The sequence below is a fragment of the Miscanthus floridulus genome, chromosome 2 (genome assembly GCF_019320115.1).
Source record: "Miscanthus floridulus cultivar M001 chromosome 2, ASM1932011v1, whole genome shotgun sequence".
Lineage (NCBI taxonomy): Eukaryota > Viridiplantae > Streptophyta > Magnoliopsida > Poales > Poaceae > Miscanthus > Miscanthus floridulus.
The window spans coordinates 6472346-6486339 of NC_089581.1; the positions used below are offsets into that span (position 1 = coordinate 6472346).

General features: G+C 49.5%; 2 protein-coding genes across 2 annotated transcripts; one reads left to right on the forward strand and one right to left on the reverse strand.

Moving 5' to 3' along the window:
* The first annotated feature begins 890 nt into the window (after positions 1 to 890).
* On the forward strand, positions 891 to 2852 carry LOC136515970 (dirigent protein 4-like). The gene has a single exon (XM_066509407.1). The coding sequence runs from the start codon at positions 2026 to 2028 to the stop codon at positions 2623 to 2625; it is 600 nt and encodes a 199-aa protein (XP_066365504.1). The 5' UTR covers positions 891 to 2025; the 3' UTR covers positions 2626 to 2852.
* Positions 2741 to 8419, reverse strand: LOC136515965 (probable galactinol--sucrose galactosyltransferase 2). The gene is made up of 10 exons (XM_066509403.1): positions 7885 to 8419; positions 7351 to 7604; positions 7088 to 7178; positions 6559 to 6607; positions 5379 to 5470; positions 5166 to 5279; positions 4341 to 5067; positions 4173 to 4240; positions 3687 to 3821; positions 2741 to 3595 (listed from the first exon to the last, which is right to left on the reverse strand). The coding sequence occupies exons 1-10, from the start codon at positions 8073 to 8075 to the stop codon at positions 2989 to 2991; spliced, it is 2328 nt and encodes a 775-aa protein (XP_066365500.1). The 5' UTR covers positions 8076 to 8419; the 3' UTR covers positions 2741 to 2988.
* Positions 8420 to 13994: the final 5575 nt, after the last annotated feature.

Sequence of the window (13994 nt, forward strand, 5' to 3'; positions counted from 1 at the left end):
GCGGGCGTGCGCAGCCAGGCACGCGGCTTTGTTTGGCGTGGGCGCGCGCGGCTTGGCCGACGTCACGGGCGCACGTCTCGTGAAAGCAGCCGACCATGGAGCCGACCATGGGTGCGACTAAGCAGCATGGTCGGCTGCTTCCACGAGACGCGCGCCCGCGCCAAGCAGAGCCGCGTGCCTAGCTGCGCGTGCCCGCGCCAAGCAGAGCCACGTGCCTGGCTGCGCGCCCACATCAGGCTAAGCTGCGCGCGCCCGCGCCGCTTCCTCCGCCTGGCCGCACGCGCCCGCTCGCCGCGCTCGCTCGACGGCCCGACGCTGCCCTTTCGCTGCCACCGCCGCCACACCCAGCCGCCCGCTATCTGCTAGTGTTGAGAGGGACGACCCTGAGAGAGACGACCGAGAGATAAGTGGTAAGTTTGTCTTTTTACATGCCTTATGTTAATTTTTAGTTGCTTTGATCCACTTTGATCCGGATATAGATAACTGAGTTAAGAATTGAGGTAAACGGAGCCTTTATTTTGAAAAAGTAGGGGTAAAAACACAAAGTGGAAAAAAGTGGGGGTAAAATCACAATTGTGGTTTGAAATAGGGGCAAAAACGCAATATTCGGAAGGGCAAACTTGTCATCTATTAACTTTTTTAACACCGTTACCTGCTGTTCACGGAGTAGGGGTAAACGGAGCCTTCGTTTTGGAAAAGCAGGGGTAAAAACAAAAAGTGAAAGAAAATAGGAGTAAAATCACAATTAAGGTTTAGGGGCAAGAACGCAATAGACCGTCGAAGCAAAACTCAGATTGATTTACTCCAAAAGGTCAACGGAGAGGTCACGTGGGGGCATATGCCCCCTCCATATGTTTAAATTTTCTTTTCATAACTGTGGCCCATTGCTCCACTATAATTTTGGGTTTAACTGATACCACCACATGATCAACCTAATGAGCCTAAAATCACAGGTTTATAACTTGGTTTAACCGATACCATCATATGATCACCTACTTAGCTTAAAATCACAGGTTCGTAACTCGCAAGTCGCAACTTCAACAGCGATAGAGAGATCCATATGGGAAGTCACATGGGCCGTAGAAACCGCAACACTAGTTGGTCCAAACAGAAGCCCGTGTATATAGAACAAAAATTCCATCCAACCTGATGGTCGCCGCATGTACAGCGTGGGAGGTGACAGGTGAGCCGAATATACGTGCTGGAGTCGAGTGGGAGCCGAGGCAAAGCACAGGTGGACACCCGACGAGGACAGACGTAGATTCCGCTTGGATGGACACGTGGTAGTCAATGAGAGCGTATATGCACGGAAGCTGAGTGCATGCTGTATGCACAGATCCCATCTTTCTCCAGCAGTCCAACAGAAAAATGACTTCTCAGAGATCCAGCCATGGCGGACGCCGAACTTGGACGAACTGCCGGTGATTCGCTGAGGGATGCTCTCAGGATTCAAGGTATGGCAAGCGCCGTACCTCGCCATATCGGATCCTCCGCCCCTGTGGAGCTCGTCGTGGCTTGGGCAGGGGTTGCTGGGCGTGGAGAACTGGTGTAGGTTTGATCCAGAGCATGCATGGTCTTGGATAGAGCGACGACAACCCTGAAGGCGGAGGAGGCCAGGATCGTACAAGGCTAGGGGAAGAAGATTGATTGGTGGTCGATTGCGAGGCAACGACGAGGCGGAGTCCCCCACCGCGTGATGTTGACGCTCGAAATGAAGGGCGGGCCGCGGCTGCCTCACGCGTGACGTGTAAGGCTTTGTTTTTTATGCGAGGTAACCGCCGAGGCATCGACATCCTTGATCACGCGTCACCTCGCCATTTGCGAGCAGCAACAGAAGGCGCTCTGTTCCCCATGCACCGGATTCTCCCACGGGCAGAGCCGCAGAGATCTTACTGTATTGATTGACAGGTTATTAGCTTCCATGTTTAGGATTAGGAGAACAGCTTGCCGCTCATATTTCCTTCCATTATCAATTCACAATCACAATTGATTACCGTAATTGTAACCAAATCTTGGGCTATAAAAATGCAAATCACACTCTGTACTTGTCCACCAAAATCATCGGAAAACACGTACACCATGGCCACTCCTCCATCCGTGCTCCGCCTCGTTGCCGTGCTGCTCGCCGCCATCTCCGCCCTCCGATCCACCGCCGCCGCCCGCCACGAGAAGACCACCCATCTGCACTTCTTCCTCCACGACACGCTGAGCGGGAAGGACCCGAGCGCGGTGCTGATCGGCCGCGCCGCCGGCCGCGACCCGAGGCCCGACGACCCGGTGCCCTTCAGCTCCCTGTACGCCACCGACGACCTGCTCACTGAGGGCCCCTCGCCGCAGTCCAATGTGGTGGGCAACGCGCAGGGGCTGTGGGTCTCGTCCGGCAGGGGCAAGCTGTCGCTCGTCCTCGGCATGGACTTCGAGCTCACCGACGGGCCCTTCAACGGCAGCGCCTTCGTCGTGTACTCGCGGAACACGGTGACGCGCCCCGGCAGGGAGCTCGCCATCGTCGGCGGCCGCGGCGCGTTCCGGTTGGCCCGTGGGTACGCCGTGCTCCGCACGCATTTCCTCGACAACAACAATGGCGACGCCATCATAGAGTACAACGTCACCCTCGTCCACCCTTAGAGTTCCTTCGCCGTTCATGCATGCTTGCGTTGTAGTTGTAGCACAATAACTTGTACACATGTACCGAGTACAGTATCATGGAACTCGAGATGTGTTTTGTTTGTCACATTGCATACATGGAGATGGAGTCGTCGTTTATTGCATGCAGATTGATGCAACGAAGGCAGTACAGCAGAGGCTAGCTTATTCTTCTAGGGACGAAGAGAGGCGCGTCAATGGCTTCATGATCATGCACTGCACACGCCTCTCCACGTCGCACACGAGCACAAACACCGACCACACGCGCGTTTATAATGGTAAAACCACTGAAGAATGAATGGGAGGCAAGCACCATTGCCACAGATCGACAGGCGGGGAGAACCTCTAGACTTCGACCTCCAGGTTCCATCTGTAGAACTCCTGCTCCTGCACGGGGATGTGGAGCGCGACGAGCCCCGTATCGGCGTCGTAGCTGAACTCCACCTCCGCCGCGTCCAGCGTGCACCTCGCGGGCCTCCGCGAGCAGTACGCGCCGAACCGGCCGCAGCCGCGGACCCTGAGCGCGACGACGGCCGCGCCGCCGTCCGTGGCGCCGCCGCGGACCTCGCACTGCTCCACCGCCCCGCCGGAGTTGAACATGTCGAGCAGGCCGATGGGCGCGAACGACACGCCCGGCGCGACCGCCCTGACGGGGGAGACGTGGAACACCTCGAACTCCAGCACCCTGAGCGTCACGGGCAGCGTGGCACCCCCGGGCAGCCTGACGAGCTCCCCCGACCTGTACGCGTACACGACGGACTCGCCGTTCCAGCCGGGCCCCGCGAGGCCCGCGATCGCGTCCACGTCGTCGGCGCGGACTGATCCAGTCAGCGTCCCCGGCGCGGCGTCGTGCACGCGGGTCTTCTTGGTGACGCGGCACCACCCGGCGCCCTGGCAGTTGAACACGCCCACCACGCCCGTGCACTTGTTCACGTTCCAGATCTTGAGCAGGCTGCGCAAGGTCACGTTACATTACATTGCATTGCAGCTAGGCGGTTGCCCAGGAAAACGATGGACGATCGCCGGCCGCGTGCTCTGCTCACCTGGTGCCGTCGAGCGCCGGGTCGGCGAAGAGGCAGTCGCGGGTGGGGCGGCCGGGGAGCTGCGCGCGGAGCACGGAGCCGTCGGAGAGGACCAGCTTCTTGAGCAGCTCGAAGTTGTGGTTGCCTGGCTTGTCGCTGCGACAGAGACACACGTGAAAGCAGAGTGTTACTATTAGGAACCACAAGTCGCTTCTTCGGTTCACGCAGACAGAGACCAGACGGGGTCGCGCGCCGTCCGCCGGGAGGCGTGCCGGACGGCGACACGAGCAGCCACAGCCGTCGTGTCGCTGTTGGCTGGTCATGGCGCGGTGCGCGCAAGCCGTGCAGACTGCTGCTGTAGCTTGTGTGCCAGGCAACTCAATCATTCTGTTTCCCCTGTCTCGAGGGTTCGATCATTGTGCCGGCCTGGCTGCGACGGACGCCGCGATCGACAGCGAAATCGGAACCACGACATCGTTCTGATCAGGAGCTGGTTATCAGTCTCACCTGACGTAGATCGGGCAGCCGCCGATCGCCCTCGCCGCGCCGTGGTACTCCGCCGCCGGGTGCAGGCTCTGCATCCAGGCACATTTAATAATTCGTTCATCATTCAGTCATCGATCGATCACTCAAGTACAGTCACAGGAGTCAGGAGAAGAAGAGATTGAGACGTACATGGAACATGTCCCAGTCGGGCTGCATGAACTCGCCGAGGAAGAGGGTGTTGTAGGCGACGGAGGAGACATGGACGGTGTGCGACGCCGGGTCGTGCGGGTAGAAGTCGTCGGAAGCGCGGACGACGGCGGTCTGTCGCGCGCTGTAGAGCATGTCGGTGTTGTGGCACATGCAGGAGATGCATCCGTTGTCGGGGAAGTTGCGCGCCACGGAGGCCTCGAGCGCGCGGTGGTAGGCGCGGGTGAGCGCGACGCGGCCGCCGTGCCCCGCGCCGAGCGTCTCGATGATGTTCTGCACGTCCACCTTGACGCCGTCCACGCCGCAGGAGGCGAGGTACGAGTGCAGCTCGTCGTAGAAGCTGAGCACCCTGCGCGGGTGCACCAGGCCCAGGCCCAGCACGGAGAGCGAGTCCATGACGATGTCCGGCTGGTTGCCCATCACCCCCGGCGACTGCACCGGGTACGCCAGCGCGCTCTCGTAGTGCTCCATCCCTTCCGCCGCGGGTTTCACGCCGCCCCAGTACCCCGCCATGGCGTGCCACACGTACACGTACTTCACGCCGTGATCGCGCTTCGCCTCCTCCACCAGCAGCTTCAGCCCCGGCGTTTGCGTCTGCTCCGCCGCGTCGGCTTGATGCTCGCCGCCGTCCTTGTCGTCGTCGGTCGTCTTCTTTTCCTTCTTCTGGAACTTGGCGTTCTCCTTGATCCCCGTCAGCCTGCTGGCGAACCTGCACGACACGCACCATTCCAGACCAAATTGAGCTTGGCTTGTTCACCGGAGCAGAGCTGGCACACACCAAGATTGATGGCGACGGCGGTCACGTACTGCGCCCCTTCCTGGACAACGGCGTTGTTGGACTCCTCCTTGTTCTCGCTGCCGATCTGCTGCCACCCATCGTCGATGATCAGGAACCGCGGCGGCGTGCCACCCTCCGCCAAGCTGCAAAGTTGCTGAATGTGAGATTTTTTTGCCATTCGAAAATAAACGCAAAAAACAAATAAATCACAAGATTACTTGGATCGAACTTTTTATTTTTACCTCTTGAGGCCTTGCTTGACGCCCTCGGCGGTGACGTCGGTGTAGAAGGCGTCCCACGTGCACCAGCCGAACCAGTCCACGAACGACGGCAGCTGCGCCACCACCACCGTCAGTTTCAGTTTCCCGCAAAGCGCAAAGCGACACCGCCCGGCTCGCCACGCCGACGCCGGCCGGCCACTGCTCTATGTATCTCTCTATTCTACTCCCTCCATATAAAAAATATAGAATTGCTAAACCTCAACAGGTTGATTTGGCCTCTCCAATCAACTAATTTTTAGGCCATCTAATCTTACGCGGACAGCTAGCAGGAGGCGCGGCCGACGAATAGGGGAGGCACGCACGGTCAGCGAGGGCCGGTGAGGCAACAGGTGTGGCCAGCCTCAGAGCTCGCGGCCCCGGCCATGGCGGGCACGGCGCGGGACCGGTGGCCGATGATGAGGAGGGCCGACGGCCGGCTACGAGGAGGCCGATGAGGAGGGCCGCCCCCAGGCGGGATCACCGTTGCTGCTTCTTCTCCGGACTCTGTTTGCGTGCGCATTCGACAGAAGAGTAGGGAAGGGAAGTGAAGTGCGCAGGCGATGGAAGGGAAGGGATAAGGTTGGAGAGGTGGGTCCCACCACAATTTGGAAAAAATTATTTTGGAATTTATGAAAAATTTGTGAATAATTTAAAATATATTTATCTGGTATCTGCAATTTATAAAAATAATTTGAAAGTATTTTTGAAAATTTTGGCATATATTTGTATTATCTCCAAATTACACACCACCGTGTTCAATAAATTACACTAAAGAAATCACTGTAAATCTAGTAATAAGACAGTGTAAATATAGCTAGAAGATACTGTAAGTACATGGAAAAAATTCAGTTGATAGGAGGGACGAAAACAACTGAATGTCACCTAGACAGATCCAAAAAATAAAGTCGTTTTGAACAAGACTTGGGTCAAATAATAGGAATATAAATCATGAATAACTTTTAAGTTGTTTGAGTTTGAAAATGTGAAAACCATATATATAGATTTGTCTTGAAAAATACTTTCATAAAAATTTACATATATCACTTTTTGATAAATATCTTTATAAAAACGACTTCAATTTTTTTTTAGTATTGAGGGAGTACATTTTTCTACTGTACTAGAGAGTCACATGAGGGACTCAACAAGCTGTTCGAAACCGTACCTTTTTCTTCTCCGTGTGATGGAACGTCTGCAAGTGCCTCTCCACCACCCTGCGTCCATTTTTTTCACGCATCAAAATATTGTTTTTTTTTCTTTAAAAAACATGGGCCTTGCTAAAGTTCAAGTGTCTGAATTTTTAGGTTTTTTTAGGCAACGGTTATTATATATATTTTATATTAAAATATAGTTTTAGTTCATTGTAATTTCTGAAATTGTTAGTTCCGAGGATAAAAAACTCGTTAGACAAAACCACAAACCTGACAAAATCTTATTTGTGTTGGCACTAAAACAATTAACAATTTACAGTTATTATAGTTAGACAAGGATAAAAATTGGATATGCTATGGCTATGACACAGAGACAAATATCAAATCCCAAAAATACCATTTACTTATACTAATTGGTAAAAACGTGTTGCCTAAAATCATGTTAAAATTTAGGCTCGGTTACCCTGGAAATGACAGTGACTAATAATCTGAAAGCAGGTGAATTCAGTCTAGTAGTAGCACAGGTAAGGAAAAAAAACGCACTTGACGGCCTGAGTGATGGTGTCGAAAGGGTTGGTCCCGGCGTGCACGTACACCATGTAGGTCCCCTGCGCCGTCTGCACCGCCTTGTCCCCTGCTCTCGGTCACGGCACGGGCACCCGATCCCCGACCAAGGAAGAAAATATCGGCGGCGCCGGCGACCCAACGCCAGTCACGCACGCACGTCAGTCTCGTCTTCACGTGAAACACAGGACAAAAAGAAAGAGCCAAAGCGCCTAGGCAGCCAGGTCATGCTGCTAGCTTACCGCTCTCGAGGGTGATCTCCAGCTCGTCGCGGTCGTTGCCCTGCAGCGCCGCCCGGAACTGGCCCTCCAGCAGCGGCAGCATCACCACGTACACTGCCTCGCCGCCGTCGTCGCCGCCGGTGGTGGCGCCCGTGCCCGGGCGGCTTTCCAGGAGCATGAACTGCGTCTCCAGCGGGACGTCGCGGCCGGAGGTGCCCATGCGCTGGGTCATCCACCACAGCTTGAACCGGAAGCAGCACATGAACCGCAGGTCCCTGCCACACAACGCACGCACACACAGTAATTACCTCGAGATAAAAATAAAAGTAAATACAGGAAGATGAGAAAGAGCAAGCGGATAAAATAATGGCCAAGAGATGGACGAAACGGGAGGACGACGACGTGGTCACATGTAGCTTGAGAGCCAAGTGTCCTGAACGTTCCGGAACACAGCAAAATCCCGTGCTCTCGTCACATACTGCTTGCTATAACACACAGAAAATTCTAGATTTACCATCCCAAACTAACATGGCATCTGGTGGTGGTGATGCTCACCGGAGGGTGCCAAAGGTGAAGACGTGCATGCTGCTGGGCTCGGCGGCCGTGGCGCCGACGAAGGCGCCGTCGACGAGCCCCGCCCCGGAGGCGTGCGTGAGCGTGATGTTGTCCGCCACGCCGGTGAGGATGGTCCGCCCGTGCGCCACCAGCCGCCCATCCCCCACCGTAATCCTCGGCGTCACCGTCATCTCTCTCTCGCTTTCTCGCTCGGGCGCCGGACAGCGAACTGGACGCCACGCACTGGAATATATACCCTGCCCTCCTTTTGTCACAAGCTAATTAGTAATTACTGTGTGTGATTAGCTTCCAGTCGCGCTTAATCACGCTGGCTAGCCAGTGATGATGAGAAGCCCTCGCAATCAGGACTGGACTGGGGGGAGGAGGGGAGGGCGCTGGGAAGGGCGAGCTTTATATAGCCGGGGCTGGGGGTGTCTTGTGCCGGGCAGGGCTGACACGTGGCACTCCGGAGATGGTAAAAACAGATGTTTCTACCCTTACTCCGGCGAGGCTTTGCCGGTGCACTTCATGCTTCTGTAGGAGGAGGAGAAATATCTTGGCCTCTCGCGCGTGCTCCAGCCATGACGAAGGATGGGAATCTTCGGAGATGGTTGCAGAATATATAACTGGCGTGTGGGCCCCAGAGGAGAGATTTTATGTGTGGTGCTCCTTTTTGGGTGTCCCTCGTGAAGGATCCAGAGTGAATGTTCCAGCCTTCCAGCTATGTTGAATCCATGATGATTTGTGCCTGATTTTGGTGTATCTTCGTTCGCTGTTGGAATCGTTTTCCTGAAGCTTTGGAGGGTGCTTTGCTGTATTTTTGAGGCACTACTTCTTTTTTTGGCAGATTATCTGCAAGCAAAACCAAGAATGGATTCCTGAAGAATTTCTGTATAATAAGAACAACACGGACTGGTAGCGAAACTGATGGTGCGAGAGAAGTTTAAGTGACTAACTCTGGAAACTTTGCATATCGCACCAAATAATTTTGCTAAGATTTGAGAGAAGTTTAAGTGACTAACTCTGGAAACTTTGCATATCGCACCAAATAATTTTGCTAAGATTTGTACTTTTGGAGTATCCTTTGCTGTTATTGTACTCTCTGTTGTTGCATTGTCTCTAAAGCCTTGTCTGAAGAACCATTGAACAAGAACAACACTGTCTGATACTGATAGTGAAAAGACAAGAGATTGTCAAACTATCCACAGCTTTGCTACGTTTCTTTGACATGTTAAAAGCAACTAAGAGCATCTCCGAACAGTAGTCCTCAAATTAAGGTCTCTACTTTTGATTTGAGGAATTCCTCTATTTTCGGATTATCTGCAAAACCAAAAATGGTTTTCTGAAGAATTTCAGTACAATCTGGTAGCGAAAACTGATGGTGCGAGAGAAGTTCAAGTGACCAACCTTGGAAACTTTGCATATCGCACTGGCCACCAGAGAGACCAAACCATTTTGCTAAGATTTGGAGACTTGGAGTGTTCTTTGCTGTTACTTTGAGGTACTATTTACTCTCGTCTGTCGCATTACACCACTGTACTGTCTGATAATGAAAAGACAGAGATTGTCAAACTAGCCACAGCTTGGTAGGTTTTCTTAGACATGTTAAAGCAACTAAGAGCATCTCCGAGACCAAGAGTACCATATCTCCCTTCTCAATCTTTGATTTTTGATAAGATGAGAAAAATCCCTCTCCAACAACTCATAATACTTACTCCTAAAATTTACGCCCTTGAGAAAATCCTCCCCGTCGCGCATAACTTTGCGCGGAGTCCCGGTCACGTGGATACACGCGTATGCTTCGGCCAAGTAAAGAGTATGAAAGGGTTCCACATGTAAATATACAAGAGAGAAAGAATATATAAAATTGGTTAAAATAATTTAGAAGTAGTATAAGATTCTTGATATAAAATTGTCTTCTATATTTTAGGAGTAAATTATTAAAAACTAATGGAGATGTTCTTCTTTTTTTTCTTCGAATATATTTTTAGGAGTTGAAAACTATGAGCTTTTTAGGAGGAAAATTTAGAATACTTTTGGAGATACTCTAGGAAACTGGAGTATTGAACTGCGGCCACAACTAAGAAACCAATCAACACTCGATCAATCATCTTCCACTCTACCAAGTCAAATCTTTTTAAAAAAAAAAGTGAAGGCAGGAGCTCTACCGCTCAATTAAGAAGGAAAATAAGGTTTATCTGTTTATGTAGTCAAATCTTTCTACCCCTTATTTTTTTTGGAAAAATTTTTACACCATTCGTAGGAAACAACGGTGGAGCAGACCCCAAGCGTCGACGCCTAAGCAAACACCCGTCTCGGCCATGATTGATTGGAATCTTTAGCACTTCATCTCCATACGGTACTAGTACACATGAGTAGTTCTGTTCCTCTGATTGATTGAGCATGTGTCTGTCTGTCTGACACGACGAGGTTTCGCTGGTTGTTAACTTCAGTTTCTCAGCCAACTTTAAACGCAAACCAATCCTTTTAATTGGCTCTCTTCAGGCCTGTTGGGAACGAATCACATTCCTTGCACGCTTAGAGCAAGTATAATAGCAGGCCGTAAGCCGACTAAATGCTGAGGTAAAAGAGGGAGGGGAGGAGAGAGAGGAGAAGCGGGCTGTAAGCTTACAGCTGGTTTGGGCACAAGAACTAAGAAAGTCTGTGAGAGAGACAAGTGGGCCATGTATTAACTATAAAGTGAATGGGCTGAGAGAAAGCTGCAAGGAAACTTACAGCTAGGAAGCCAGCTGTATTATTAGCCTTGCTCTTAGGCTTATCCTGTTTGATTTAAGACAGAATAATGTCTCAGCGCAAGCTCTGTAGTCTGTACTCAGCCTTCCCCAAATGCTGACACTTGGTTCGAAATCTTGGATGGATAAATGCGAGACATGTTTTGATTTCAGACATGTATGTAATTCTCATTTTCTTTTAAGGAATCAAATAATTTTCAATTTAACTAAATCGGTAAAAAAAACTAATGACATTTACAATAATGTAAAAAAGTATCGTTATCATAAAAATATATTTGTGTTTAGAGGCATAAATGTAGATATTCTTTTCTATAAACTCACTAAATTCACGGAAAATTGACACGGGTATTAGAATGCATTAAAAAAATTATTGAACGGAATGAGTGGCCTCATGATCCATCAATCACCGTACGTACTCCGGAGTATCGGACGCGTGTATCTAAATCCAGGTGTTGTTCAGTTTCTCCCATAAAGTTTACTTTCTATTTCATTGAATGTTTGACACATGTATGGTGTATTAAATATAGACTAAAAAATAATTAATTATATAGTTTGTGACTAATTTGTGAGACGAATCTTTTAAGCCTAATTAGTCCATGACTTGACAATGTGGTGCTACAGTACATATGTGTTAATGATGGATTAGTTTGGCTTAATAAATTCGTCTCGACGGATTCTATAATTTATTTTTTTATTAGTATTCTAACGTACCATGCGACACTCTCACGTGATAATCGATGTGACGTCATACAACTTTACACAAATTTAAAGAAAGGCCCCAGATATGCTGACAAGCAAAGCAAGGCGTGCAGCAGAGACACGTCTGCGGCAGCGGTGCATGATTGATTGATTGCCATCGGATTCGGATGGAAAATGCCGCCACGCTGGACCAATCCCCTGTAGTACGTTTGCAATTTGCACCCCATCATTGCCGCGGCACCGGCTTCTGGGTTACTACTACATCATTCACTGTCAGACTGTCACTGAGCTCGCAGCATGTGGCAATACCGCAATAACAGTCGATCCTCCGGCGACCAAACGGACGGGTGTCGTTCATTCGTTTTAGATAGCGGAATCCGAGCTCTGAAACCTCTCTTTCCAGCGTCGTGGTCCGTGGACGCATCCATGGTAGGAGTATACTACCCCTCTTTTTTTTCCTCCCTCTGGAATATTGTGGTAAATGCCGCGGGATCAGCCGTGGTTGGTTGTCGTCTACTCGGAGTAGCAGCCAGGCACATGGAAGTTTTGGGCTCGCTACGCTACTCGCTGACGGATGGCGAGAGGTCTCGGAACCGTGTGCCGCGTCGCTGCCACCGAACGTGTCACGTTGCATTGTTCGGTGGTTTTGGGAAGACGACCCGGGGTCGTCACGTACAAGGCTCCATCCCCCCAGTCCATGTGTTTTAGAGTTAAACAGAAGGATATGAGTGCATGTAAAAAAAAATGTCTTCATGAAAAAATAAATCACATAAGTTTGTTGTCTAATATGAGAACAAAATAAAGTCAAATTCAGTAGTCCTGTAGACATCGGGGGAGAACAAGCTAGAGTTGGAGGAGTAATATGCTTATCAAGACCGGGAACATACTATTGTTATCAAGAGCTTCGGGTAAAAAATGAAATAGTGGATGATTGGTAAGATGATATCCAAGCAAGCACGCGTAAGCACAATGCAAGTGAATTTAGATTGCTCTCAATTCAGGTGGTATTCAAACTCTGCTCTAGCGTGTCGTCACCAATCACCACAAAAAAAAGAGAGGAGATTGTACAGAGCATGACCATATACTAGTCATGGATTTTTAGTGTTTTGGTGCCTTAAATGACAACCGATCAAATTGGACTAACTTGTATAGTGAGATGTGTTGCACATGTTAATTCATTTGGGTCCTAGGGATGCAAAGAAACAAGCCCGATCAACTCCTGTGAAAACGACGAAGAAAACAACAAAGATGCTTTGCCGGATTAGTTGATCAGAGAGCACGAGACCATCCAGTAAAGATCAGAGAGCAAGCTGAGGGAAGAAAAAAAAAAAAGACACGGCACACAATATCACTGAATCCTCCGATGATGAGAAAAAGATATCATGGGATCATAAACACAAGGTTGGACCAGAGTTTAAAGCAGGGCGAGCAGAGTCACTGGGTCGTCGGGGATGGCAAGGAGATGTCACCAGGAATCCAGGATACCAGATCAAAACGTAGGGGTTAATTTAGGCGGGATTGTTGGACAGTGATTTTTGGTCATAAGACCGCATATTAATTATTGGAGATTTGATAGGTGGACTATTAAGATATGTTCTGTTGCTCAATTTCCTGTGGCTCTATGAAATGTAACCATGCACGGTAAACTGAATCGTTTGGTCATCCTGCCATGGCAGTGAACTTGGGTTGTCCATAGAATTAAGAGATAGAAAAAAGTAAAAAACACAAATACTACATTTCTAAGCACATAGCTTTTGCTATGTATTGAAAAGTCAAAATGATTACTAATTTAGAATAGAAGAGAGTAGCATAATTAATTAGCAGTATCCAGGAGACCGGAGTAGTCTTTTTTGTACATCGTGTGATTTGTTCCGAAGGCTAACTCATGCAGTGGCATTCTTTTAACCTGGAGCCTGCTTTGCTTGTATCCAACTCTGCACCATGTTATACTAAAAAAAAACTTGCACCATGTTAAGCCTTTTCTTCTCCCGGAGATCCTGCTGTTTGTGATCCCTGCCGCTGGAAGATTTTTCCAGCTGCTGCAGGTTTTTCGAGAACGTTGGAAATGCAGATGACTGAGCTCCAAAGTCGTACTCCCTCTTGCTTTTCGGGTAAGATTAGTGTAAGTGTAAAATTATGTATTTGCCCCTCCTCTATGCTTTTAAAAATGGTTGTCTTCTAAAATGTTCTTCTCATGTATGACAGTTTTTAGTCATGTAGGGATATTTTTAATTAGTAGGTCCCATTGAAAAAAGGTGATCTCTAACTCTACAATTACATTCTTTATGAGATAAGATTTAAAATGTAGGATTACATTCTTTTTATGACAGAGAAAGTAGGTTCTTGGAGAAGGATTGTCGTGTTGTAGCTGGAGTCGAGATTATGTATGCGTCCAATGTTAATAATACAGCCTATGATAGCTCTCCCAGGATTACATTCTCTTTAGAACGGAGAAAGTAGGTTCTTGGAGAAGGATTGTCGTGTTGTAGCTGGAGTCAAGATTATGTATGCGTCCAATATTAATAATACAACCTATGATAGCTCTCCCAGGATTACATTCTCTTTAGGACGGAGAAAGTGGGTTTTTGGAGAAGGATTTCTCTTTAGGACGGAGAAAGTAGGTTCTTGGAGAAGGATTGTCGTGCTGTAGCTGGAGTC